Source organism: Symphalangus syndactylus, chromosome 3 (genome assembly GCF_028878055.3).
Source record: "Symphalangus syndactylus isolate Jambi chromosome 3, NHGRI_mSymSyn1-v2.1_pri, whole genome shotgun sequence".
Classification (NCBI taxonomy): domain Eukaryota; kingdom Metazoa; phylum Chordata; class Mammalia; order Primates; family Hylobatidae; genus Symphalangus; species Symphalangus syndactylus.
The window spans coordinates 55,543,609-55,569,512 of NC_072425.2; the positions used below are offsets into that span (position 1 = coordinate 55,543,609).

Sequence of the window (25,904 nt, forward strand, 5' to 3'; positions counted from 1 at the left end):
GTGGCTCAGGACTGCCCATCAGGGCTGCATTCGGAATTCTGTTGTCTCAGCCCATTTTTAGTGGCCTCTGAGACCTGTGTCTGTCCACCTGCAGAATCCTACGGAAAAAGACTTTATTGGGAAGATTTTATTGCCACATGTCTTCACTGCCTCAGGGATCTGGCATGGGGAACTGCGAGAGCACGGGGGAACAGACTGGCCTCTTCATCTTAGAGCTGTCTGACTGCCTTGGCTGAGGAAGGCACCTGAAATGATTTAGCTGCCGTTTTACAAGGAAAAGTGAACAGAAGGCTGAGGGAAGAGACCAGGGATTCAGCCCAGGTTTACATGGTTCAGTCAAGACTGGTGCAAAAGGGAGACGCTGTGATGGAGACTTGCCCTGAGCTTCATGGGACACACGCAGAATGCCTTCAGAGCACTTAGAACAAGTCCCAGCCTGGTGTCAGGCCCCATGGTGGTCCCCTTTTCTTTTGTGTGTGTTTCCAAAGGGCAGAAGCTTTGGGGCCAAGATTGCTCACTTCACCTGTATTCATGCTTTACGACTAAGGAAGCAGATTTCAGTGGAACTGAGATCTTTAAAGCCTGTGGTATTTGATCTCACAAAATGCATCTTTCCCAAAAGATAAGTAATTCCTAAAAACCAGCAGTGAAGACAGGTGTGCGCAGGGTTCCATGGGTCTCTGGATTCCACACTGTATTGGGCAGCCCCGTCCAACCCAGTCCAGCCCCTCACGGGTCCAGCGCCTTGGTGGTCCAGCTTCTCGATGGCTCATCTGAGGGACATGGCACCATCTCCCTCAGGGTGCAGCACCGATTGGAGGCTTCTTCCTCATTGCCTGAGACCTTGGCTCATTTATGAAATTGTGGGAAAACTGAGGAGTGTGGATTTCTCCCCTTGATTGGCATATCAGCATCAGGAAGCAGTCAATTTGAGAGCAGAAGGCTTATTCTAACCCAACTGTTAGAATTCTAAAGGAGAAAAAATAACTCAGTGAAAGTGTTTGTAAGAATAAATCAAGTCTCTGATCTGTCCATTGAAGATGCCTGTGACATGACCTGTGACCTCAAGTGAACTTTATTAATTAGTTACTTAAACCATGGAAGGAAAATTAGCCTCAATTTTGTCTCTGTTGGGCTTTACTTTTTTGGTCAATACATTCTTAGTAATCCCAAGAGCTTATCTTTCACTTTGTGAGATCTCTTTCAGCATGGTTTAGGAACCTCTTTTCTAGTTTCATTATTTGGGCTTTTATGTGTATATATAGGATACTTTTTTGGCATCTGTTTAATAATTACCAACCAGTATTCTTTTACACCTGTGTGTATATTTAAATACCTTTCTGGAGTAAACCAAAGGCTGAGGCACAGGACGAGGTCTCAGGAGAATGCTGGGATTATAATGGCACAGGTGAATTGCTAAGGTGTAAAGGAGGTCAATTTCTCCAGTGGTGTGCAGATTCTGAAATCCATGGCTCTTTCATTATGTCTGCAACATACAAGATTGAAGTGATTTCAACACGTCTTTGTCAAATGACTTTAAAAAATCAAGCTTATGGTATTTTTGATGCCTATGATTTCTGACTCTTAGTTTCTCCGAATGGTTTGGTTATGGCTGGACGCTTAGTGTGCAGGAGCTGGGAAACTAATCTGCTTGACTGTGGATGAAACTGGGAAGAAGCCATTGGTTCTGTGTCCCTCTGCCCTTGAACTCTCACTCCTGGTGCCTGGGCTCCTACGTGCCCTCAGCCTAGCTGGCAGCCTCCCAGCTCTGTCCCTACTGTAAATCCAGCTCTCAGACATGGCCCACCTGGCGTCAACAGCTTCAGGATGGAGAAGATGACCCATGGGAAAAAGAGAGAGGCCGTCCCCAAGATGAAAGAGTGAGTCATCTGTGGGCCTGCCCTCAGCATCAGTCTCTGTCATGAAGCAGGGCTGTGGGCTTCTTCTCCAAATGGTCTTCTTTTCGTTTTCACTCTCACCATCCAAGTCTGGCCATCACAACATCAGTAACTTCCCAGCTCATCTCCCTGCCTGCAGCTTCTCAGCCCTTTCTGCCTGTCTACCCACTACCACTATTTCTATCACATCAGGGTCTACTAAAAAGGCTTTGGTTGCTTCCTGCTCCTTGGCATGTCCTGAAATGCCTCTAAGACCTGAATCAGAAACCTCCATGGTTCTGCCTGTATCTCAGGATTCTGTACACCTGGCCCCAGCCAGCTGGCGCTCCTGCACGTCCACCGTCCTGCTGTGCTCCTTCCTGGTCTGGGCTCCGGTTTGTATTTTTATAGGATCTTCCTCCACTGCCTCTTTCAGCACCTGCTTCTTTGGCATTGAGGCTTCTTTGCTGACCAGGTAACTGACCTCTTGCTCCTCTGAAAGGTAGAATTGCACACTCCAGTCCTTCATAGTACATGTGTTATCCTGTCTCCTCCACTACTCTGAAGGCTTCTGGGGAGTGCAGCCTGGCTTACCTTCCCCATGGAGGCAGGGCGGTGATGGGTTTGGTTGGTAGCTGGTAAGGGAGAGACCCAGGACTGCTACCTTGTGTGGGGTGAGAGCTGCTGGGTGGACCATGGTGCTGTTTTCTGCCCTGGGAAGGCTGGAGAGAAATATTTTTGGTGGGGAAAATTAAGGCTGGGTTTGAAAACATCAAGTTTGTGATGATTTTAAGACACTGAAGTGGGGCTAGCAATTGGGTGTGGTATCTATCTATAAAATTCTGGTACTCGGAGATGAGCGGGACAGTGGAGAAGGTGGGTGAGCCACCTGCCGCTGAAGCATTCAGAGTCCAGAGACTATGAGGCCCCTTCAGACAGGAGGGCGGGAGGCAACCTCAGGTTAAAATGGGACTCTGGTTAAGTTTGCCTGGAATCCATAGGGCATAGGAGGACTCCAACAGTTCAAGGGAGGGCTGGCCCTCCTACAAAGGGCTTGGGAAGAGGGGTGAGAATCTATTTTGCTGCACTTTGCCCAACCCTCACCCTAAAGTTATAAGGAGAATAAGAGCAAGTCCTTAGTGCCCTGTGAGTCCTCCCATGGAGGAGGGGCGATGGTTCCCTCTAGCTTCAGAGTCAGTGAGGGGCTTAGGAGATGACCAAGACTTTGACACGTGTCACCAGGGCCTAGGTGGCCCCATGGATCAATGTCCAACTCACACAGGGAAGCATGCAGCAGGAGTGGCTGTGTTTGAGGAGAAACTGCCCTCCTGCTATAGCCCGGCAGAGGTGCTGGTTCCAGGGAGAGGAACCATGTCACCAACAAGAAGCTGGAGCTTCCCACTGATGTGGATGCTGGGAGGGAGTTGGTGCGTGGGGTGAAGAACAGACACTATCCGTTTCACCCATGGGCACCTTCCTGCTCCTGGGGAGGAGTCTTCAAATAAAAAAGGAAAGTGTCCCCGAGAGGAGAGGGGTTGGATGGAGCCCTGGAGAGGAGGTGCTCGCCATGGCTTAGAGGCTGGAGATTTAGTCTCAAGAGTCTCAGAGGAGACAAATAACTTACACAGGGCATGGGGGCAGGAGGACATCCAGGAGCACCAAGGGGGTCGCCTGTTTTCCTGCAAGGTACTACGAGCCTGGCCAGAGGGCTCAGCATTGGGGCTGTCAGTGTCACCTCTCCACCCCTGACCTCTCTGTATCCACCCCTGCAGTCATCCCTGCAAGGGGTGGATACCCCTGCAGTCATCCTGCATCACCCCTGCAGTTATCCTGACCAAGGGGTCAAGAGCCGCAGCTGGAAGGTTAGGAGGCACTTTCTTCTGTGGCCACCTGGAGGTTCCCTAGGCAGGCCTTAGGGAGGGAGGAGGAGAGGTTTAAATGAAGGTCAGGGTTTTTACTGTTCTGCTGGGCCTGGACATGTTTATTACTAAAAATAGATAAATAGGGTTACGCTTAAGTGATGGAAGACTTTTTCTTGTGTGGAGGTGAGTGGATTAAATTCAAAGCTCCACACAGCCCAGGGAGGAGCAGGGCCAACTGAGTGCATTGAATTAGAAAGGACTAGGGGAGTGGGATATTCTTATTCTACCAGCACACACTCACTCAGGGTTCTGGTCACACAGTGGCCAGAAGAGGGGACGAGCAAGGGAAGGTTTAGAGGCTGGAACTTTAGAGTCTCAGGGTTCTCAGAGGAGGCAAGAAACTCACACAAGGTGTGGGGGTGGGAGGGTATTATGGAGCACTGAGAAGGGTGCCTGCCTCTCTGCAAAAGACTGTAAAGCTTCAATCTTTGGCTATGAAAATAGAATTTCAGTATAGGCTTTAATCTGCATTCTGGTTGCGATTAAAGTTGAGTATGTGTTTGTGTTTTTCGGAGCCATGTGTATTGCCTTTCCTGAGAACTCTTTATCCATATCCTTTGCTCCGCCCTCTATTGGGCTTTTGATAGTTTCCTTGCTGACTTTTATTAAGACAATTACTTTGTTGACTGTGAAATGTTACATATTTTCTTGTCCATGAATTTTTTATGCTATTGAGTGTGTCGATATTTTTCTTTTATGGCTTCTGGATTTTGTAACATCCTTCCACTAAAAGATAATTTAAAAATATTCTTCCTGGCCGGGCGTGGTGGCTCATGCCTGTAATCCCAGCACTTTGGGAGGCCGAGGCGGGCGGATCACAAGATCAGGAGATTGAGACCATCCTGGCTAATATGGTGAAACCCCGTCTCTACTAAAAATACAAAAAATTAGCCGGGCGCTGTGGCGGGCGCCTGTAGTCCCAGCTACTCGGGAGGCTGAGGCAGGAGAATGGTGTGAACCCAGGAGGCAGAGCTTGCAGTGAGCAGAGATAGCGCCACTGCAGTCCAGCTTGGGCGAAAGAGCAAGACTCTGTCTCAAAAAAAAAAAAAAAAAAAAAAAAAAAAAATATATATATATATATATATATATATATATATATATATATTCTTTCCAGTTTTCTTTTACTACTTTCTTCATTTCATTACAAATGAATTCAATTTGTGACCTATCTGTAATTTATTTGCATATAAGGCAAGAGATAGGAGCCCAACGTAATTTTTTCATGGGTAGCTGCCCACTCACTCAAATGCTGCTTCTTGGGTACCTCTTTCTCTACTGATGTGCATTGATCCATGCCAGTCACATAGACCATTTCTTGTGGGGCCTTAGGATGGGCTGTAGTGAGATGGATGAGGAGGGAGAAAGATGCTACTACATGATTTCAAAGAGTCCAGTTCTGATGGGAAGATGGTGAAATCATGAGGACAATGAGGGTTCACATCTGGCAGTTGGGCTGGCTTCCGAGACTTTCAGATGACCAAGGAGGTTGCCAAATGTTCCATTTTCAAATTAGCCAAGTTCTGAGGTCATGATTTGGCTCACAGAAACAGGGTCATACTGAACAGAATGTTAAGAAGCAATACCTATGATTAAAAACAGGGCAAAATTGGTACCTGAGACTCAAATGGGGATTAAGTGGAATTACATAAAGCTAAATAATGATTGCTAAACGAACAAACTGAAACAGTACTGCTTACCAAAATGTACTGCACTTAAACAGCAAGAAGGGGAATTGAGAATAGTTACATTTAAAATTAGATTTTGGAGTTAAAGTAACTCATTCCAGGCATCTAAATATTGCAGTTATTAATAGTTATGCTGCATTTCTATTTCAAACAGAAATAGATACCATCAGCGTGGTTGAAATGAGAATTCAAACACACGTGTTATCGTATGAGCATTAGGAAGGAATTTATGCCAATGATGAAAAGAGAACATTTTTCTAAACAGCAGTTTCATTTGAAAACTCCTTTGGGGATTCTAAAGGCTCACAAGTGGGATCCTTAGGATTTTCCCTGAATACACGAGCTGTGAGAAATTTTTGGAACTTCTTCTGTCTGCGAATGTGCCCTGAGACCTGTGCATTCTGTTCTGTGTGAAAAGGTATTGGAAAGAAATGTTAACTATTTTCAGAGCTTTGTAATTCCTTCTAACTGGTGATGCGTAGTTTCTACCTCCCTTCCCCAAAAGCAGCACAGAAGCAGCAGAGTCCTGTTGCAAGCTCCAGGACCTGACTAGATGAGACATTTGATACTATGTGTCTTTTTGGATAACTGTCCTTGGAGTCTGATTTTTTTTCTTTTAGACTTCATGTTGGTGGATGGTAAAATAAATACAGTGCTTATTAGGAATATTTATGGAGTGATTAAAGGGAGACACTTCTCCATATAGTATCTTTCTACCCTGCTGGAACCATCAGAGGTTTAGCTGCCTTGCTCAACTAAGTATGTCACTTAATATAAGAAATACAATGCAGAGATTCACTGTACTGGTTTTCTAAAAATTGAACAGATAAAATATAGATAATGGGTTTATATAGTTCTGTAAAGAGACAATTTGACCTTCTTTAATAAGAAGTTAGCTTTTAGAAAGTACTTTAGATGATACGTGATTGGTCACTTTGATAGAACCACAGTTAGAATATTATTATAAAGTGAATAGGAGTAAGCATAAACATCAAAAACATTTGTTTCTTGCTTCACTTTTTCCATGTCATGATGATTCATTGCCTATGCTTTTCCTGGCATCTGAGCTTTTAGGAAAATGTTTCCTTCCCTGCTCTCTACAATGAATTGAATGGCAAATGGGAAGCTTGTCCTAATAGTCTGTCACCTAACTGATATGGACATATTTCTCTTAAAAGCACTGTGTTGTTATGGTGATTATTTTTCGCCCACATGGTAGAAATTAATTTGAAGACGTATTGAGCTTAGAAAGTTTATAGAATGTTTCTGAGGACCTATTATCTTCTCTTATTCACCGTGTCTCCAAGCCCCTGTTGATTTTTTTCTATGCACTAGTATTTTCTCCTCCATGTGTGAGTGGGAAGGGTCACCAGCTCCTTTCTGGACCCCTGACTTGGAGCCACCTTTGCCCACCTCCCAGGCATTTCTCACTTAGGCTGGGTCATGAGGTTGAGCTGTGTTTCCTCTCCAGCATCCCCTTCCTGCCACCCTAGCCCTCAGCTGGGACCATCCTGTCTTGCTTCCTCACCCTCTGGGGTCCTCCTGCCCCATGCAGAACCGTGTGTTGGACTCTTGCCCCCTGGCCGCTCAGCACCATGACACTCTGCCTCCTCCACCAGGACCATGCCTGCACGTCCCAGCAGCCTCACCAGTGCTGTTCCATGGAACTGCCCTGCACATAACCTCACTGCTGGCTCCTTTATACACCCTGCAGTTCCTCTTCTCCTTCCAACCCCTCTTGATTTTGTAAGATTCACTAACCGCAGAAACTGGGAATAAAACTCAGATGACCACGTTTCTTTTAATTACATTCTAACTCACTTAAGAAGGATCTTGATTAATCAAGGTGGTTGATTAGGTTTGGGCCTGATGTCCTGACCAAAGCTATGGAGATAGATGGCATCACAGTATCGGAAAGAGTATATTTTAGGGTGCTGACTTACAAAAATAGAATCTTAGCAAAATGTAAAAAAAAAAAAAAAGTGTAGCTTTGACACAGATAACACTGTTAGTATCCAGCCACCACAACAAAGAGAACTAGAATATTGCCAGGAGAGGTTTTACAATGACCTGTTTGCGTTTTGTTTAGTTTTGTGTTTTAGAAGAATTGGATGACTCCCAAATTGGCAGGTCTGTTTTCTATACTGAAATAAACAGGCAGTTATTTTCTTTGGATGTGCAAGTGTAGCGTCTCTGGGTTCCATAATCCCGACTGATGCATAATAAAATTGCTTTTTCTTCCTGTCCTAAGGGAAGCCATCAGCCGTGTCTGTGAAGCTGTGCCTGGTGCCAAGGGAGCCTTCAAGAAGAGAAAGGTACTGTCCTCAATGCTCTGTGTCTAACTGTGTCTCCTTTACTTCCTCTTTTTCACCACTCAGTATCTTCAGTCACACAGAATTATTCATTGTCCTCTTTCTGTGGCCCGGCGCTTGCTACTTCTAAAAGCAGAAATGGCTTAGATTGCTTTCTTTCTCACATAGTTGAGGACGGTTAGCTGTCCCTGTCTCAGAAGTAGACACCCTGGTTACTCACTCACTGTGGCTTAAACTCTGAAGGCAATGATAACAACAGACACTTAAAACAGGGTCAGGCTTTCCTTTAAGCACTTTCAATACATCAATTTACTTAGTTACAACAATTGAGGTAGATCTCCCCAGTGGTGTGCTGGTAAATATTTAACAACCAGCTCTCCAGGTTGGGCAGGGGAATGATAAAGAGAGTTTGTAGCATTTTCTGATTTCTGTGATGTCAATACTTCTACTGTGGCCGATTTCAATTTCTCAAAATTATATCCCTTGAAAACAGGGTCGGGAAGAGATATGTAGTAGCTCATGGTTGTATAATGTTTCCGCCATACAGGTACTGTGGGCATAAATAACTTGAAAAGCAGTTAGTAGTTAATGCAGCAAAAGAATTAGGAAGTGATGCATGTTGAGCATTTATTGTCTGTTTTGTTGTTTTTTTTTTGTTTTTTGTTTTTTGTTTTTGAGACAGAGTCTCGCTTCATCCCCCAGGCTGGAGTGCAGTGGCATGATCTCGGCTCACTGAAATCTCCGCCTCCTGGGTTCAAGCGATTCTCCTGGCTCAGCCTCCTGAGTAGCTGGGATTACAGGTGCGCACCACCCTGCCCAGCTAATTGTTGTATTTTTAGTAGAGATGGGGTTTCACTGTATTGGCCAGGACGGTCTCAATCTCTTTACCTCGTGATCCACCTGCCTCGGCCTCCCAAAGTGTTGGGATTACAGGTGTGAGCCACCATGCCCGGCCCTATTGTCTGTTTTTTAAAAGGTAATTTATTTAATTGTAAGTTTACATACATTCATTTTTAATAACAGCTGTGATTAATAGTCAGATTATACAATTCTGAAAAATTTAATAATTGGCTCCCATCGGTTGGGCCAAGCCAGCACTAGAATACCACTGGATATCCCCGTATTACAGACGATGACAACTGTGAATGGAGGGGAAAGGCCGCAATGCAGGCAGATGTTGTCTGAGAGCAAGCTCAGAGGGCTGGGCTCCACAGGCTGCATGTTCAAACACTGCACCAGGACTTTTCATCCTGAAGATATTTGAGCCAGAAGGAAAAACAAAAAAAGCCTGGATTAGGAGAAACCATGAAAACCTCTTCAGTTAAGTTGTTTGGTGAATACCCAGCTAAATCCACAATCAAGGCTTTTCTATGCCTAACCTGAATTGTGGAGAAAGCATCCTTCAAAGAACCTTTGAATCTGCCCTGAGGCTGCACATTCCTGATTCCAGATCATCTGGGCAGCTGCATGTGTGGCTCTGCTGATCCCAGGCTCAAGCCTGTTTCCGTCTTCAGAGGTGGGGACTTTCATGCACCCACAGGGCAGCTGGGTTTTGGAAGAGAACTCTGAATGAAGACTCAGATGTGCCAGCCTGTGTTCTGGCCAGTCCATGGGGAACCAAGTAAGGCTCCAGAGCCTCCACTACAGGAACTAGGACGGCGACTGAGAATAGAGAAGAGGAATCTCATCTTCCAGGTCCCAGCTCATCCTGGGGCATCCTCATGGTTCTCTTGGTGGAAGTAATGCCCATTTCTTGGCTCCACCCAGAATCTCATGGGTGGGGCCTCAGCATCTCTGTTTTTAAATAGCTCCTTCAGGAGATTAAAAAGGGTGTGCACCTGGTTAGGAACTAATTAGCATATCAAAAGAGAGAGTATACTAATCCAAAAAGAAAGGATGGGTTGGTACCAAAGGGCATTGCCCACCCAGGTACCTAGGAAGAAGGTCCCCAGCCCCAAAACACAGCTGTCAGTCCCCTGTAAGGACATTTCTGACAGGGTAATGGGTACACCAGTTACAGCCAGGCCATGTCTATCTATCCCTGTGCTGGCTCCAGGCCCATGGGTTTCTAAGAGGACAGTCCATGAGAACCTTGACCAGGGAGAGTGTTTGCTCCAAAAAATTTGTAGTCTGTTCCCTTCGGCCGTGAACATCCTTGCAGCTCTCTGGGATTCTTATAATCCCCTAGAGCTGGACTGCTTTAGCCTTCCTGTAAGTTAGTTTGCCTCTTTCTCTGAAGTAGGTGTGAGGATACCAGGTTGCTGAGCCTGCAAATTGCAATGGAATTTCCCCAGGTTTACATAAGAGGACTTCCCCATGAGACACTTCCCAACAGGGCCAGAGAAAAGGCCTGGAAGACTGATGCCTCTGCCGGCCTGCAAGAGTTCTCACCTCAGCATTTGCATATTACATGGTTTATAATTTGCATGTTGCACATTCTAAAATTTGCATATTAGCTTTGGATCCCCCTACTCCCAGCTTACTCATTTCACATTTTGTCTTCCTATGCCTAAAGAGGGAGGAAGAGTTAGTGAAAGTTTGGGGGTATGGCGAGCATCCACATCCCCACTCTTTGAGATGGAAATAAAACAGCTAAATAACACTCTAATTTCACAGCCTCCGAGCAAAATGCTGTCCAGCATCTTGGGAAAGAGCAACCTCCAGTTTGCGGGAATGAGCATCTCTCTGACCATCTCCACAGCCAGTCTGAACCTGCGAACTCCGGACTCCAAACAGGTACGTGGGTGCTCAGATCCCCTGTCCCTGCCCACAGCCTCAGGTGATGAGTGTTTCGCAGTCTTCTTCCTTGCAGCTTTACTGAGCTCACATAGCATATGTTTGTGTCAAATTTTTGCTAGAGTATGAACTTTGGCCACTTTGAAGGATCACCAAGAGAATGATAAATGAAATTGGCTCTCTTTAATTCTGCTTTTTATTTCTTTGGAGGATAATGCATGAAATCATTGGTTTACTTGCAATGTAAAAAAAAAAAATGATGTGTGTGCAAAGTCTCTTCTTAATGTCCTTGCCGTTATTTTTTTCTTTTACACCATATTTAATTGGTTTTACAGGCCATATTTTATTTTATTACCTTTGAAGTGGACTGCATGTCATGGACTAATTGGTGATTTTTTTTTCCTTTAGTGGCTCATTGTTTTGGAGCATCTTGTGGTAGATAGTGTTGTAGGGGTAATAAAAAGTGGTGTTGTCTATGGAATAGCCAACGTGGAGTGAATTTGGAGCTGACTGAGACACCACAGCCACAGTGTTAATTAAGGCTAATTTTATTGCAGATGGTTGCATTCCTGCACAGTGTCTCTCTTTTAGACTTCTCTGATCTAGTCATCATTAATTTCTTTACCTGGAAAAATAGGTGTTTGAGTAGCTATTTTAGCTACCAACAAGGCACTTCAGAAGGTCAAATGAGGCGCAGGAGGTGAAATGCTTGAGCACTATCCAGGGGGGTGTGGAGTGTGGACTCTCCTTCCTTGCTCTGCCCCGGCTCAGCTTCTGGAGCTGGCAGTAGGAGCTGGAGCTCGAATGGGACCTCTCTCTATAATACTCTGCCTGATTCTGACATTGTCACCAGGGATGCCCGCAGTGACCTTTATGTTACTATACAAATTTCTATTGATTGACTTCCATATTCCCCAGGTTAGTGAGCAGCATCTCCAGCTTCATCTATTCCTCTACCTGCCACCCAAGATGTTGAAATAAATCCTAGATGTAGCACAGAAATGGGAAGCTAAACCCAGGCTTTGTGTTGACATAACTAGATACCACTTCTCACTGCCTCCTTTTGTTCTCACAGGACTGATAATTCCTTGTGTCTTTTTATCTTAACTTGTCTAAGGGACTCGTTCACTAGCTCTGGAGGTTGTGGATTCTGAATATTCACCAAGCTCAGTCTTTCTCTGGCGTGGTCCGAGACTGAGCTGTTCATGAAGGCTTGTTGGCTGGGCTCACCGCTGCACTCTCCTTCGTGCCCGGAGCTGTTCCTTTCCTATGTCTCCTGGACCTTTTGTTTGGTCCTCAGACTTCTTAAATCTGTGGGATCTTCTCCCTGAACTCCTCTCCCACCTCAGTAAAATAGAAAACAAACTAAGAGCAGTGGGATGAGACTGGGCTGGCCCTCTCTGTCCTGGAACATGGCAGCCGAAGCAGGTGTCCAGTTCATGTTTTCCTGCCCTTGGTTTGGGCAGATGGGGCAAAGTGGCAGGTTTTGGACACCCAGGGGACTGGTAGTTTGGTTGATGAGTGTGTGAAGTTTGGGTGGGGGACAAGCACACAGGGTTCTGACTCTCCCTTCCAGCTGACTTTTGGGCCCAACCGTAGCAAATTGAGAACAGCCTGGCTAGACACTCCCTTCTCCATCCAGTGAGACAGCAGCAAGACAACAGCTGCTCCCCTCTACAGAGTTCCATGTGGAAATGAGATGCAACACCCTCAGGGCAAAACATGTGATTTAGGTCAATTAGCTCTAATTTTCTTACCCTGGTTTTCAATTTCTGTCTTACCCAAAGAGATAACATACAATCACACAATAAGTCTCACACATCATGTCAACCAAATATGACTTTCATTTTTTTTTCCAAATCATAGTATCCAATTTAATTTCCAAACTCCAGTTTTAGACCTGCCTTATAAGCAAAAATTAAATAAGCAAAAATGTAAAACTTTGGGAGCCATAGTTTATCATTTCCTGGTGATTGCTATTTCCTCATTATTCTCTTAGGAGCCCTCTACCTTTGCGCCAGAGGGGAGATTCCAGAGGCTGCAAGGCCACTATTTTTAGTTTAACTCAGCTGGGGCTTGGGTGCAGCCTCTGTAGCCAGCCGCATTTTCTATTCACTTATGTACTCAGGGGTTTCTAGATCCTGAGGTGTTGTAAGTGCCAATAACCGAAGTAGGCATTTAAAACTATCTTATTTTCTATTATAATTCAATTATATTTTATTTCGAGTTTCACAGGAGCATGTTTGGACAAATCCCTGGGACGTATGATTATAGCTATATAAATTCTGACTGCCTGCCTGAGGACAAGGGCCCGAGGGGACTCTGCAGAACTAAACCTGGTTATGTTGGGATAGAGATGAGCTTTGTTCTCACCTCTGGAAATTTACTTCAATGTCATTACACTGTCTTTAAAAAGATAAAATTAGCATGGAAGACTTATGTAGCTTTTTAAATTTAGGGCAGCTTCTAATTTACTCAGTGTCTACTAACTTCCACTGTACGCTGCAGTTTATAAAGCTAATGGAAATTTCCCATTTTAAAATTAACATGGATTGTCTGCCCTGGATTTTACATTGATAAATTACAAGAGTGCTTTAGATGGCGCCGAGTTGGAATCTTGGATGCTGGCTTTCTAATTTATATACACATGATACAAATAGGATAAAATAGAAGATGGGCCACATTTCCCCCCGTTCTAGCTGTGGGTTCTGTATCAGAGACCGCAGTGTATTTTTGGAAACATAATCTATAAGTTGAGATGTTTTGGTTTGTGGGTGAGACAGGTTCCTTCTGGAAGAGGCATGGTTGTTAAGACCCTGGCCTCGGGGTGGGCCTCCTTGTCCTAAGCGGCTCAAGGTCAGACATAACCAGGTCCAAGCATATTTGTGTCTTTCCACAAGGTCAGACTTTTATTGATGCTATTTTAATAATAAAAACCATGAGCTACATGGAGTTCACTCTGTATCAGAGCTGTGGGCACACAGGCTGACGCCACTCCACAGGTCAGTCAATATTGCAAACCATACGTAAGAGTATACTTAATCAGTATATAAATGTTACAGATTAAACATTCCACATCAAACCAAGTAACATTTAACATCAAGAGAAAAAGAGATAGGAGTAGGGATTAATAAACCAGTCTGAGGCAAGTGACGTGGACAAAGAGAGTGTCCTGGCTTGATCCAGATGGATGACAATGTCCTGTAAGGAAGAGCCTTTGATGTGGGCAGAGCCTTCGTTGGCAGATGCTGGCTGCTCATCACCAGTGACAGCAAGACGGTGTCTGTTAAGAAGGCTGTTTCAAGCTGGTGAAGTCCTGCTTTTTATGACCAGAGTGAGGACTGATAGTAAAAGAGTCTGCCTTTTTATGTCCTGATCTTGTTGGGTGCCATCTTTATTAATTAGGCAAACATCTGGTACCTGTTGGTATGTTGCTTCTTGAAATGTAAGATGGAGTCTTTTTCTAAGATGGAGTCACTTATGTTAAGGGTGCTCTATACGCCCCCTGTGTTAGATCACAGCTCTGCTAATCACCAGCTGTCTTAATTTGAGCAAGCCACTTGACCCCTCTGGGTTCTGGCTCCTCACCTGTAAAGTGGGATGACAATAGTTCCCACATCACAGGCTGCAGTGAGGCTTCACGGACACTATTCTAGCAAAGCAGCTGGACAGCAGCCATCAGATTGTGAAATATGATCTATTGCGATTACTTTTATAATCATTATTTTTATATAGATACCAATTTTCAGGAAAACATTGTCAATTTGTAATGCCTGCCAACAGACAGTTGCTTTTCCAAAATGTGGAAAGGGCGATAACAGCACATCTTGTTTCTTGTTTTGGGCCTGGCAGATCATAGCGAATCACCACATGCGGTCCATCTCCTTCGCCTCTGGGGGAGACCCGGTAAGTACCCTTGGGGTTGGTCTCTTGCTCTTGTTGGGAATTTCTGAGAAGGGACCCCTGCTTCAAAAATATGCCTTGCAAGACACTGTAAAAAAAAGTTAATTGTGACGGCAACTAATTTACCCCTCCTGATTTCCATAAAAGATCTTCTAGGCCATCATTTTATTTTTAGGGGTAGCTGTGACAAGGACCCCACCATTAGTTTTCATTTCATTAGCCAAAAGCTGTTAAAAATCCTGGAGGCACTGGCATTCTTACGAGATGATGAAATAGTCCCCCTGGCCCCAAAGTTGCCACGGGCATCTCACGCTGTCACTCGGCTCTTGCCCTACTTTTTTGTTTTTTTATTGGACCTCCATATTAATATTTTAAGTCTGCCTGAAGAATGTGAATTTACTTAGTCTGCTTTATTCATAAGCATTTAAAATCAGCATTTTTCTCTCCCAGTGTAACACTGCAGCCTTTAATAGCTTGCTTTACCAACAAGGAGGGAGTTGCAGAGAGAGAGAGAGAGTAAGAGGGAGACTCGAGAACAGAATGAGAATGTTCTATTTTTGCTTCACATCTTTAATGAAGAAGGTGGAATAACAAGGGAATTTGCTACCCACCTTTGGGCAGGAATGCTACAATAGGATGTCAGCATTCAGCTTCCGAGTGGCCATGTCATCTAAACTGTACTGTCACGAAGTTGAACTCAGAAAACCACCTCCCGCTCCTGGGGCAGGGCGGAATCCACACACAAATTGGCTGCTCACTGTGGACAGCCCGGGCCTGCAAAGAAACCAGGCAGGAAATTGGTCACAAAGGAGCGAGGCACAGAGGGCAAAGGGAAGAAAGCAAAGTCAGCCCTTTCCAGAAGGGAGGGGGAAGAAGGCTCACCCTCCAGAAAGTTCTCATCTTAATTTTTATGCGTCTGGGTAAAGTCTCCACCAGTTTGGAGAAAAGTTTTAAAAATAGGATAATAGAGTGAGTTTTTCCTGGAGCTAAATTTATTCAGTTGAAAAAATGATCTTATATCCTAAGAAGATGTCTTTTTTACTTTTTTGGTGTTCAATAGCCTTTTAATATAAAATAATGTCCTAGAGGTGGTGTTTTTGTTATTATTGCTGTTGTGCATTCTTTAGCCAAATTATGAGTAGGCAATCTTCAGATGTTACATAAAAGTTTACTGGTTCGGCTGGGCGCGGTGGCTCACGCTTGTAATCCCAGCACTTTGGGAGGCCGAGGCAGGCGGATCACGAGGTCAGGAGATCGAGACCACAGTGAAACCCTGTCTCTACTAAAAAATACAAAAAATTAGCCGGGCGTGGTGGCGGGCGCCTGTAGTCCCAGCTACTCGGAGAGGCTGAGGCAGGAGAATGGCGTGAACCCGGGAGGCGGAGCTTGCAGTGAGCCGAGATTGCGCCACTGCACTCCAGCCTGGGCGACAGAGCAAGACTCCGTCTCACAAAAAAAAAAAAAAAAAAAAGTTTACTGGTTCAAGATCTCTTCATTTCAAAGTTGAGGACCCTGTGTTTTACTAGCACAAGTAAGGACTTTTCCCTGTGACTTTTCTACCTTTTCTTCCCATACCGCTTCTACCTTGGAAACTGGATTAGAAAATTGCTGTTGGCACACTGGAAGCCAAATTGAAGGAGCAGTGTCAAAGATACACTCCAGAGCCTTGATATTTCCAAAGGACAGTACAATTGGGCCACCAATCTCAGCAACAGGGAAGTGGTACTTCTCCCTGCCCTGCTGTGGCAGCTGCCAGAGGCAGGCATCATGGCCATGCTGGGCATCACTCCTGCCTGGGCCAGCACGAGCTGCTGTGGAGAGGCTTGGGCCCCGCTGCTTCTCAGCAACCCCATCTCAGACCCTTGAGCCAAGGGCACTCTGCAGGGGAAGGGATTTGCCCACTCAACAGATGGTTCTTTGCCCTTATATCTCTGCTTAATTGTCAAAGGATGGTCAGAGCACTGTTCAGCCCTGAGATCTGCCATTCCATAGGGTCAAGTGGCTTGGGCCTTTTTGTCATACTTAGGATCTTCTTGTCAAAAGTCAACCACAATGGCTTTCTCTTCTTTTTTTTCTTCCCTTCCCTTGCTATGGCTTTCCTTTCTTTCTAATCCTTATAATTTCTTACGTTTTATTGTAAGATGAAAGTCCTCATTGAGATGCTTGTTCAGAAAGTGGAAGTCTTCCCCAGTTGAACTCACCCAATGGGGTCTCACTCTGTCGCCCAGGCTGAAATGCAGTGGCACCATCACAGCTCACTGCAGCCTTGACCTCCCGGTTTTAAGTGATCCTCTCACCTCAGCCTCATGGGTAGCTGGGACTGCAGGCACGCGCCACCACGCCTGGCTAACTTTTTGTATTTTTAGGAGAGACAGGGTTTCACTGTGTTGCCCAGGCTGGTCTCAAACTCTGGGCTTAAGTGATCCACCCACCTTGGCCTCCCAAAGTGCTGGGATTACAGGCATGAGCACTGCACCTGGCCCAAGGTGCATTTCTTCAGATGCTATCTATATGTATATGTCCACCTATTTGCTACCTAATTTGCAGTAGTTGTCTAATTGCTTGCCCCTTGTGATGTTTGGACCCATAGTTTCTTAAATTTGGAGGATAACCCAGTTTGACATATAAAAGGCAGATGTCTTGTACATCTGCATTAACAGCTTCCTTCAAGGGCTTTTCTTAAACCTGTCTTAATGTTGATATTATGAGTGAAGACACACATATCTAGATCGTTGGGAGCCAATTACATTGGTTTGTGTCAAAACTATTCTATTTTCAGGATGCACATAGGACTATAAATTTTTTTCGGATTTCCTCATCACATCTTATTTAAAAAAAAATGGAAATATTTAGTAATCCTTAAAGTAATCCACAACCTTTTATATTTTCTGTGATTTCTTTTTTCTGGTTTATAAAATGTCATAACACAGGACAGGAAGCCTAGTTACTTTCTATTTTAACCAATCCAAATGCATTTTATGTTGTGCATGAGATTACATTCCAAATTGATTTGTAACCATGAATTTAGCACATTATAATTGGTAGACATTTTTAATAAAGCTGACAATTCTATGTTCTAGTCCTTGTTCTCCTGCTAAGTGTACATGTCACTTATTGCTTAGTGCCTTAGTTTACCCAGTAGGAAAATGGTATTTTGAAATAGCAAACAAGATAGACTAGAAAACTTCATTAACTCCTCTCTAAAAAGGGCATGCTGTGATTATAATCTACTATAATTAGCAGTGTTAAAAGACCACCACAAGAATGCCAGAACAATGGCCAGGCACAGGGGGTCTTGGGGAGTGGGAACAGGTATAGAATAGATACAGAACAGCCCTTCGCAGCTCTGTCTTTGGAACTTAGTGTGCTTCCTGATGACAAGAATATTGTTTTGGATGGTAATATATTTGCCTGCTCCACCAGAAAAGGATCAATATTGGCATCAGAAAAGCTTGGCCATTGACCATCTGAGAGACAGGGACATATTATGTCTCTCTATTCTCCCTCCTTCCCCAACTTTGAGTCAGAGTAAGAATGTAAAAAAATATATATTCCTTGTATTCATTACTAATGCTGACTCTAATTTTGTTACCTGAATATGTGCAAAAATAAATTAAAAATAAACTTCTTATATTTATACTTCTTATTTAACTCTAACCCCTACTTAAATTTGAAAGTTAAATACAAGTAAACATTGTAAGGCCAATGACATTCAATGTAATATTACTTTGCTATGATGGACAAAGTTCGCTGAAACTAAATCTCCATTCTGAATGTGATGCTGGCCTGGCCACCACGGGGCAGAATTTTTTAAGTTCAATGTCTCTTCATTACCATGGGCACCTGGATGACTCAATTCTTCCACTAATTTCTTCTCTTCAAGCAAAAACTTCAGTTGTACATCACGTACAAATATAATGTCAATTTGCTTTATGTTGGCAGAGAAATCTACCCTGTGTCGTTTTCTTTCTAATTCTTTGAAAACCTAGCAATCATAATGTTGGAAATCCAGCTGCAAATCCTGGCATTGAAGTTGTGTGCCGAACTTGATAACACAGTGGTCATCTAAATGATCCCAGTTACTCTTATATTAATTTTAAGATAATCATGGAAATGAAAATAAAATTTTTTTTTAATGCTGGTGACACCTCAAACACTGGAGAAGACACCTGTCCAATCCTAGGGTTCTATGAATTTCAGCTTGAAATCTAGTGCTGTCTTAGATGCTCTCTAAGGATCCTTCTGACATTCATGTCTTGTGAGTTCAGGAAGTATCTATGATTACAAGCTGTCATCCTTGTTTTTGCCGATAACTTCAGATTCTGACTGGATCCTCCTTGATGGAAATGACCAAAAGCCAGTTTGACCAGGTGGATGATCTTTCACTTCCCTTCCCTAGTCAGCCTGTGAATACACCAGGGAACAGTGTCCTGAGCAGAAAAGAAAACAGCTTAGCTGAGCCACACCCTGCAGAATGACCGGGGAAGCAGCACCATTGTCTCAAAAGCTGCTAGAAGAATTCTACACTGGTGTGGTCTTGTTGGGCTGTGTAAGATCCAGCGGGATGGGGTGTGGAGAAGTGCCCAGCACCACCCACCTGAACCTACAGCAGATGTCCCACAACAGTGACATGGCCACCCCATACTCACTCTCTCCCTCATCTCTCTCTCCTTGGAGAGCTTTTGTAGGGCACTGTTGAGTGAGAAGGGGATGTCTCCTTTGCCCATAGAGAAAACAGTGGAGCAAGTCACGACAGAGCCTTTTAGGTGCTGGCAACATTGGGAGCGTATCAATAACCTGGAAGCCCTTGAAAGCAATGACATGTGGGAAATGTCTGCCAAAATGGGGTAGACTTTTACCAGTTGCCCTATGGAATCTTGAACGTTGAAAATATCAGCTTTGCAGAGGAGTCTTTTCTGCTTTCAAGAGTTAAGATAATTATTGGTTTCTCTGCTTATTTGTTTATGAATTAAAATGCACGTGTTTGCCGTGGTCTACTTTTGAGGTCATCATTTTCCCTATGCACTGATTATATGAGAAGGCAGGCAAAGAAACTCACATTTCATACAGAAGGATGAGACTTCTCAATAGAGCTCATATTTTTAAAACATATTAAAGTATTAAGATCATTACTTATGTCCAAGAAGAAAATAACCATTATATCTATCCACCATGAAGGCAGCATTTGCAGTCAGCCTTTGAACATCCACTCTGGTTTTCTTCTAGCCTAGCGGTTCTCAAAGTGTGGCCCCCAGAGCAGCAGCAGCTAGAAACTTGTCAGAAATGCAAATTTTGAGCCCTTACCCCAGAACTACTACCAAATTGGAAACTCAGGGGTATGGCTCAGCGTTCTATTTTAACAAGCCCTGCAGGGGATTCTGATACCAGCTCAAATTGGAGAACCACTGATACAGACAAAGCTGAGAGCAGTGGTTCTTGACTTGTGGTTCACATTACAGTCGTCTAGGGAGCATCTAAAAACTAATGCACAGGCCTCACATCCAAACCAATTAAATGGGATTATTTGCACGTTGGGACGCAGGTATCAGTGTTTTTAAAGCTTCTCAGGCAATCTAACATGCTTTTTCTCCTTGCTGCTCAAAGTGTGAGTGGACTTTTAACCAGCTCCCGTGGGATACTGAGACACTGCAGCCTCGGTATACATGGGAGCTGGTTAGAAGTGCAGAACCTCAGACCCTACCCCAGACCTGCTGAGTCAAAGTCTGCAATGTGAGACCTCTGGGTGGTTGCTACCCACATTATATGGCTTGAGTCCTCTGTGGGCTGTTTCTTAGGCAGCATTTGATTATTTAGCTGTTTGGTGGTTGAGTCCTTCTAAGCTCACTAGTTTGTGCCCTGTGTCCCTGACTGTATGGTCTCTCACTTGTGATTAGTGATATAGACATCTCTTTTTTCTTTAACAGGACACAACTGACTATGTTGCATATGTGGCTAAGGACCCTGTTAATCGCAGAGGTAAGCAGTGCTTGACCCCTATAATCTTTCATTTGTGTACAGCCAGGCTTCACATTCCATACGAGCTGGTCCTCATTATCTCAGCCCCCTCCCAACAAATGAGCAGTGCCATCTTGTATCACTAAGGATGAATGAGGTTTGTAAGGGTTGTAGATCGCCTGGCTGAGTTAGGAGGTACTGGACCTCTCTGACCACCAAACACACACCTGTATCCAGAGAGCTGGTTTGGTACAATTGATTTACACACAAACAGCCCCTGCCCATATTCTGACAGTGGCCTCAGTTACTCCTGGAAGACCACCTGCTGCCTGTCCTCCTTCCCAGCTTTAGTTCCTGGTGTGTGCCCAGTGCCCACTAAGCCACGCCTAGCTACTTCACTCTGCCCTGCCAGTCCTAGAGGCCAGTGTCTGAGCTCAGGTGCTGTCTGCTTAACCCTTTCAGCTTCTAAGTCTTCAGGCACAGGCTGGATGGGGGAAGTCATTGATAAAACCAAAACCTATTGGATGGTAGCATGCCTGGGGTGGGTGGGACTGACCAAGGTGCACTACCCTGGAGTTCCAGGCAGCTATTGATGCACCACACCACAGCTGCAATTTAAAACTCATTGATGAAATAATAAATGGAATTAATAACAGCACAAAACAGCACTTCCTTCCACTACCCCCCTACCCCAGGTACCAACTAAGATTTTCTAGTTTGCTTTGCATAATGTTTATCCATATACATACCCTCTCTTTTTTAATATTTTCATACAGATGAAATCCTAATATTCTGTTTTGCTACCTTACCCTCCAATGCTATATCTTGGACATATTTTTAAGATAGCCCATACGGAACAGATGAACTGATCCATGATGCAGCTTTATGGAGAACCATCCCCCACACCACTGCCTGGGGAGCTTAAAAAAATCTCAATGCTCAGGCCTCAGAGAGTGGGGCCCAGACCATAAAATTTTCTAAAAGCTCTTCAGGTGATTCCAAGGTACCGCCACGGCTGGGAAATAAGGCTTAGGTCCAGATCTTGAAGGAGTTTAGCCCTGACTCATTGACTTCATTTCCCAGGGGCAAACCAAGAGTGCTTTCTGCCCACAATACAGTTCCTGTCCAGTGACATGGGAATCAGGATCGATTCCACATGTTCCGTGGCTGCCTCACCAGACTCTCTCAGGTTTGCGTGCGGTGATACTGTGAAGACAAGTGCCAGACCTGTGATGCAGAAAAGGATCTCCACCATTTTTGGTGCTTGAGGGCACCACCAACACAGGGGCCCTCTTATGGACTGAATATTCACTTCACCCCCAAATTTACATGTTAAAATAGAAGCCCCCAATGTGATGGTATTTCATTAATTAAAGGCCCCAATTGAAGGTGATGTCTTTGGGAGGTCATTAGGTCATGAGGGGGAAGCCTTATGAATGGGTTTGGTGCTCTTGTCAAAGAGACCTCAGAGAGCTCCCTCACCCTCTTCCACCCATGTGAGGACACAGCAAGAAAGCGCCGTCTGCAAACCAGGAAGAGGGCCCTCAGTAGACACCAAGTCTGCTGGCACCTTCCAGCCTCCAGAACTGTGAGAAACAAATGTCTGTTGTTGAAGTCACCCAGCCTGTGGTGTTGTTACAGCAGTCCCAGCTGACTAAGACAGGCCCTTTGTTTGAGACAGTTAGTGGGAGATACTCACTCTGTATTCCCACCTATCTATTGCCTGTAACAAACTACTTCAAGTTTAGCAGCTTAACAACAACCGTTTTATTATAATAGAATGTGGCTCAGGAATTCAGGCAAGTGTCAGCTGGTCAGTTTATCTGCCCAAGTGGCATCGACAGGAGTCATCAAGTGGCCTTTAGCTAGAGAGTCTGGGCTGGCCTAGGAGGTCCAAATTGGCTTCGCTTCCACACCTGGGCCCTTGGCAAGGATGACTAGAGGCTCAGCCCTCTCCATGGAGTCTCAGAGACTCTCCGAGTGGCCCCTTCATCCCTCTGGGAAGTAGGGCTTTCTGTATGGCAGCTCTAGGTTCCCTGAGACCCAGAGTAGATGTGTCCAGTGCTCTGAAGGGCCAGGCTAAGCTTTGCTTCTACCATAGATTTACTAGTCACGGCTGTCAGCCAGCTGCAGTGGCTCACGTCTGTAATCCCAACACTTTGGGAGGCCGAGGTGGGCAGATCACGAGGTCAGAAGATCGAAACCAGCCTGGCTGACATGATGAAACCCCATCCCTACTAAAAATACAAAAATTAGCCAGGCGTTTGCAGTGAGCCGAGATTGCGCCACTGCACTCCAGCCTGGGGGACAGAGCAAGACTCCGTCTCAAAAAAAAAAAAAAAAAAAAAAATTAGCCAGGCGTGGTGGTACGCACCTATAGTCCTAACTACTTGGAAGACTGAGGCAGGAGAATCGCTTGAACCTGGGACACAGAGGGTGCAGTGAGCCAAGATTGCACCACTGCACTCCAGCCTGGCGACAGAGCAAGACTCCGTCTCAAAAAAAAAAAAAAACAAAACTGTCACAGCCAGCTCAGACTCAAGGGGAAGGAAGCCACATGTACCCTTCAAGGAAAGAATGTCAAGGAATTTGCAGCCATCTTTACCCCTCAACCCTCCTTTCACCATGTATGAGGAGGCCCAGCCTACCGGATGACAGTGTGGCGGGGAGGGTGGATCTAGCTGCATTCCTCCAGCAGCCCAGCTGTGAGCATGTTCTGCTCCATCTCATCAGTGTCCTTACCAGGATGACTTCCTCCATGAAGGAGCCAGTGGCAGGGCTTTCTCCCAACTGCTCTGTTTTCTTTCTTCCTCTCCTACGCCATGTAGAGGGGTTAATTTAGGAAGACTGGCCTCTACCACTGGGCAGAGTGGCAAGAAATTCTGGGTGTGAATGTTCTTATTTGGGCTCTTAAATGTCCAAGTCCCCACACTGGGGCTTCTAGACCTCTGTGTATGAGCAGACCTTGTAATGTTGTGGCTGCAGGCACAGCCCCTAAAGACCATCAGGCACAGAACGCATCCCAGAAAGTCTTCTGTAAAATTTTACAGTTACGGGTTCAAGTCCCTCGATGCTGTTACTGTTTGTCTTTTTCCGTGCTGATTCTTGCTTCTATATTCTTGTATGTGTTTGTGGTTAATCTAGAATAATCCTAATGAGAATCTATATTTGTCTGTCTGGTATCAAGAATCCATGGCTTCTATAGTTAATCCAATGAAAGGACAAAAGGTTCCTGACCCAAGTCATTAAGTTGGATGGTAACCACCACCACCGCCATCTCAAAGAGATAAGGGTGGAAAATGAGCCGTGTTTCACAAGGTTGGTAAATTATAGCTAAAAGTCAGGACCATAGGAGGCCTAGGTGATGACTACTGGCACCTGTAGGGATGCAATTCCCAAAAAAGTCAGATTTTGCTAAATTCTAACATATCATTTTCTTTTTGCATTGGAACTTTCACTACTACTGGGTGACTCCCATGCCCTGCAACCTTATGTATATATTAGACAGTTCCAAATGGACTGTTTAGGTCACAAAAGTAGCTACCAAATGATGCTCAAATTAGGCATACGACTGCCTACAGAAGGCATGTAATTCGTATACTTTATAATTGTAATAGTATCCCTGATCAGGCGCCCTCTGGTACTCCCTGGACCGAGACATGGAAAGTTGTTTCCTATATAGTAGTTCCCCCTTATCTGCAGGGGTATGTTCCATCCAAGTCCCCCAGTGGATGCCTGGAACCACAAATAGCACCAAATCCTACACATACTATGTTTTTTTGATCTGATAACAGAGTCAGCTACTGTGTGTACCAGGCAGGTAGGATATGCAGTGCGAATACTTGGGACAGAGTGAGGATTCACGTCCTGAGAGGGACTGGACAGGATGGCATGAGATTCCATCACACTACTCACTCAGAATGGCGTGCAATTTAAAACTTATGAATTGTACATTTCAGAAATTTTCCATTTAGTGTTTTTGGACTGAGGTTGACCATGGGTAACTGAAACTGTGGAAGGCACAAACCTCGGATAAACCGTGATGACTATGCTTAGGTGCTGCTGACCCAATGGGAGAGAAGCCTATGTATCCAGCCTGAACAGCGGCTCCTAAGACATCTTGCTGCTCTTTTCCCAAGATTTTCTGAAGAACAGGAGGTCTTAGGAGTGAGTGGGCTTGAGTGGGAAGCCCACATGGGGAAGACGATGCTTCACACAGCCAAGCTTGCCTCTTCTGGGCTTCTCAAATATGGTGGTTTCAACAAAAGGAGTTTCTGTTTCCTTTGGCCCTGGACTGCTGTAGGCCCCAAGAGGTGACTTTCTAAAAGAGGCCTTAAATATTTAGAACTCATTGGTGGAAGTAACACAGCACTGCTTCTAACTTTTCTTTCCCTTGACAACAAAGCCTCAAGTGTATAATGAGTGAAAGCAATGGCTTATTTTTTTTAACCAGGTGGTTAAATATGCCATCGAATGACGCTGGCAGGAGGTGAATTTTCTGATGGATGGATGTTTCCCACATTTGGCTATTATGAGCAGTGTTTTTACAAACAAAGCCAGGCTCTGTGCTTTACATACCATGCCTGAGCTGAGAATGCTGAACATATTTTTCCAGCCCTGGCCTCTGCCTGAAAGCCAGCTCTGTATCTCCACTTGGGAGTCTCACAGGCCTCTCAAACATAGGCAGACACAGATAGGTCCAGCACTTTCCTCCTGCAGAGCACCTGCTGGTCTCTATCAACAGCAACCCCTCCCCAACTTCCCCGGTTCTCTGCCTTCTTTCCTTTACCTGCACCTGCCGGCAAAGCCTTCCATCTTACCAGTTCTTGCCACTGCCCTGCTGCCCCCTGACAGGCTCCATAATTAATCGTCAGTCACTCTGTGCCCGCTCTTCCACTCTAAAGTTTTTTGTCCACGTGGCAGCCAGAAGGATCCTTTTAAAATAATGCAATCTTGTTCCTCCTCTGCTCACTCCAAATAAAATGTCCCATTCCCCCAACACCCACAGGACCCTCTGTGAGCTCACTCCCACTCCATCCCGTCTCACTTCCTATGATCCCCTCTCCCTGCCACTCCAGCTACACTGGCTTCTGGGTCTTCCTTGACCCTGACCATGACAAGCAAGCTCTTGCCTCCTAGGCCCTGTGCCTGGCCTTCTACCACCGGCCTTCCTGGACTTCTTTCCCTGACTTGCTTCAGGTATCTTCTCCAGTGCCGCCTCTGGGGCCGCCTCCCCTGATCATCCTGTGTACCATCCTACACCTAGCGTCTTCCAGCACATCTTCCACCACCATCCTCCACCACGTCCTCTACCACGTCCTCCACCATCATCCTCCACCACTGTCCTACACCACGTCCTCTACCACGTACTACACCACTGTCCTCCGCCACTGTCCTCCACCACGTCCTCCACCACGTCCTCTACCATGTCCTCCATCACTGTCCTCCACCACGTCCTCCACCACCACCCTCCACCACGTCCTACACCATGTCCTCCACCACGTCCTCCACCAC

The 25,904-nt window shown here is 45.1% G+C and overlaps 1 protein-coding gene across 3 annotated transcripts in view; it reads left to right on the forward strand.

The window, feature by feature from the left end:
• SHC3 (SHC adaptor protein 3) overlaps nt 1–25,904 on the forward strand; it is a 302,721-nt gene that overhangs the window by 223,118 nt on the left and 53,699 nt on the right. For all 3 annotated transcript variants that reach the window (XM_055272026.2, XM_055272027.2, XM_055272029.2), the window contains exons 6-9: nt 7,736–7,799; nt 10,413–10,532; nt 14,385–14,438; nt 20,360–20,411. In XM_055272026.2, the coding sequence (XP_055128001.1) occupies nt 7,736–7,799; nt 10,413–10,532; nt 14,385–14,438; nt 20,360–20,411 (290 nt within the window). The remainder of the gene's footprint in view (nt 1–7,735; nt 7,800–10,412; nt 10,533–14,384; nt 14,439–20,359; nt 20,412–25,904) is intronic.